This window comes from Ursus maritimus, unplaced genomic scaffold (genome assembly GCF_017311325.1).
Source record: "Ursus maritimus isolate PB19 unplaced genomic scaffold, ASM1731132v1 scaffold_35, whole genome shotgun sequence".
NCBI classification, from domain to species: domain Eukaryota; kingdom Metazoa; phylum Chordata; class Mammalia; order Carnivora; family Ursidae; genus Ursus; species Ursus maritimus.
In genome coordinates this window covers 2,010,464-2,013,788 of record NW_024426119.1, presented here as the reverse complement: position 1 = coordinate 2,013,788, position 3,325 = coordinate 2,010,464, and the positions used below count along the sequence as shown (strand labels likewise).

General features: G+C 54.4%; 1 protein-coding gene across 1 annotated transcript; it reads left to right on the top strand.

The window, feature by feature from the left end:
• Window positions 1–616: 616 nt before the first annotated feature.
• Window positions 617–2,691, top strand: GJD2 (gap junction protein delta 2). The gene is made up of 2 exons (XM_008702277.2): window positions 617–731; window positions 1,797–2,691. Exons 1-2 carry the CDS (start codon window positions 661–663, stop codon window positions 2,689–2,691), a joined length of 966 nt encoding a protein of 321 aa, XP_008700499.1. The 5' UTR covers window positions 617–660.
• Window positions 2,692–3,325: the final 634 nt, after the last annotated feature.

Here is a 3,325-nt window from a genome sequence, read left to right as displayed (position 1 = left end):
GGGCCCCCAGGACTCTTGCCCCCCTCTCCCCGCGCGCGCGTCCCCTGCCCCTCGGGCTCCAGCGCGCAGCGACAGCCGCACGCAGCGCTCGGCTCCCCTCCGCCGACCTGGCGTGACGCAGGCAGAGACTACTTAAGGGCGGATTAGAGGCGGCGGCCGCGGATTCCCGAGCCCGTCAGCCAGCTCCGCGCGCTCCGCCCGGGCCTCGCAGGCGGCAGCCCAGGGGCGCCCGGTGCCCGCTGAAGTGCCAGGCGCTGGGGCTGGTGCCCGGACCCTTCGCAGGCCCCCAACCCCGGGGGTGAGACCGCTCTCGGGCGGGCGAGAGCTCGCGGACCTGCACGCTGCCACCCCCGCCCCGCCCCTCTCCCGGGCATCCGCAGGCTCCAGACCTGATCCCGGGACGGCGCGGGAGGTTCGTGCCCGCTCTCCCGACCGCGCCAGCTGCCCCATCGGTCGGGGAGCGCTACGATTTCTTTCCTCATTTCCCTCTTTTAAGTGCAAAAAAGGGAGAGGGGATTCCTGGATTTTTAAAAAATTTGTTTGCTTCTTTAATTGGGGGTCAAGCGCTCCCAGTCGGGAGGTGCGGCCCAGGGAGGGGCCAGGAGCGGGAACGTGCCCGGTGCTGCCCAGTCTTTGTCTGCTGCCTCCGGATGCACAGCGATGGGGGAATGGACCATCTTGGAGAGGCTGCTGGAAGCCGCGGTGCAGCAGCACTCCACTATGATCGGGAGGTAAGGGCGCTGAGCCGGCCGTCAGCGGGCCCCGTCGGGCGACCCCCGGGAGTCCCTTCTCACGTCCAGACCGAGCCCTGACAGCCCCCAGCCCATCCACTGCCCCTTTCCCATCCTCTTCCATCCTCTTCCATCCGTGCGCCTAGTGTCTCTGGGTAATTGTGCACCCCGTGTCCAGTGATGCCCCCCTCCCCCAGCTGCTCCTCATCAGCTCTCCTGATCAGCTCTCCATCCCTTCCCCTTGAAGCACCACTGGGGGGTTGACTCTTCTCCCATTAGAAAAGGAGTTGTTGGCTCAGTCGTGGTACCCCCACTCTCCGGAGTCAGAGCCAATCTCCATCCGGTTCCCTAAATAGAATCTACAAGGAAGTCAGGATTGTGTTTGGACAGAGAAGGGCAAAGGGGGAGATGGATTTGCTCTTCGGAGCAGATGTATCTTTCCCCCCAAAATATTTTTTAAGCTAAACGGATTTGGCTGTTAAAACTTACAGTATCAGAAACCCGCACTCCCAATTGATACTTTTGTATATATATACATACATATATATATATATTCATATGTGTATACACTATATATATCTATGTATATATGTGGATAGATATTCATAGCTATCTGTTTATATAAAGCATTAAGTTCAATATTTATACTGAGGGTAAACTAAATATCCACTTGGGAGAGTTATATGCACACTCTGCGTATAGACTTTGAAACATGTACTCTGTTCAGATATTCCATGTGCATTTGCCATATCCAGAGTGAAGGTGTGTCTTTTGCCTCTGTACATTCCATGTATACAGCTGAAATTTATCTGTGGCAATACACCATGTCCAGTGTATGGAGGTATATACACTTGAGACCCTTGTAATATGAAGTGTTCCCAGTCTACCAGCAACCAGCAGAAAGGGAAGAGCCAAAAAAGATTTCCTAGATTCCCAGCTCAGTACCACACAGGGATGGACAGCTCCCCAGGCAAAGGACTGGCACAGGGAAAGGAGAAGCAGGGGTTTCCTAAGTCAGTGTCTCAACCCTTGAGAACCTCTCTCCCTCCCTCTTCCCCTGCTCAGGATCCTGTTGACTGTGGTGGTGATCTTCCGGATCCTCATTGTGGCCATTGTGGGGGAGACGGTGTACGATGATGAGCAGACCATGTTTGTGTGCAACACCCTGCAGCCCGGCTGTAACCAGGCCTGCTATGACCGCGCCTTCCCTATCTCCCACATTCGTTACTGGGTCTTCCAGATCATAATGGTGTGTACCCCCAGTCTCTGCTTCATCACCTACTCTGTGCACCAGTCTGCTAAGCAGCGAGAACGCCGCTACTCTACTGTCTTCCTAGCCCTGGACAGGGAACCCCCTGAGTCCATGGGAGGTCCTGGAGGAACTGGGAGTGGAGCCAGTGGTGGTGGCAAACGAGAAGATAAGAAGTTGCAAAATGCCATTGTCAATGGGGTGCTGCAGAACACAGAGAACACCAGCAAGGAGACGGAGCCAGATTGTTTAGAGGTCAAGGAGCTGACCCCACACCCATCAGGGCTGCGCACTGCAGCGCGATCCAAGCTGCGAAGGCAGGAAGGCATCTCCCGCTTCTACATTATCCAAGTGGTGTTCAGAAATGCCCTGGAGATTGGGTTTCTGGTGGGCCAATACTTCCTCTATGGCTTCAGCGTCCCAGGGTTGTATGAGTGTGACCGCTACCCCTGCATTAAGGAAGTGGAATGTTACGTGTCCCGGCCTACTGAGAAGACTGTCTTTCTAGTGTTCATGTTTGCTGTGAGTGGCATCTGTGTTGTGCTCAACTTGGCTGAACTCAACCACCTGGGATGGCGCAAGATCAAGCTGGCTGTGCGAGGGGCCCAAGCCAAGAGGAAGTCAGTCTATGAGATCCGCAACAAGGACCTGCCCCGGGTCAGTGTTCCCAATTTTGGCAGGACTCAGTCCAGTGACTCTGCCTATGTGTGAAGGGGCAGGTTTGGGGAAAGCCTGGGGAATGAAACGTAGCCCCGAGGCAGATGTCTGCTTAGAGAGTGGCTGATTCTGCCCTCATTTACCATCGAGATGTAGGACAAGACTAGTGAAGAGAAGACCTTGCATCAACGGGAGAGGAGAGAAAGTAGAACCATTACTACACGTCACACCATCGGTTCCTCCAGAAACCATCGGGTTAGAGTGATGAGATGGATGAGTGGGACTTCTTTGGGTCCTCTGCATTTATGGCCCCGTCTGATTGTGATAATAGGGTACTTGCACAGCTACCAAGTCGGACTTCGCTCTGCTGAGCTCTATATCCCGGTGAATGGCGTGAGACAAATACTTCATTGGTACAAAATTTGTGACCTATCTCAACACATCCCTTCATCCTGGGCTGCAAGACAAACATCCTTGAGGCATCTTCCGTGTACCTCCCGCATCAGCATGCCCCTCTCCCTCAACCCAGGATAGCATGCCAGCTTTTTTTCTGACTCTGGCCTTACAGTAGACCTAATATGGTTAATCTGCAAGCTAGAGGGAATCACAGGGGGTGCTTTTTGGAAAATGGCCATGGCAAAGGTTTGCATTAAAGCCCCATCTGACTAGCCCTTAGTCGTTATGAAAA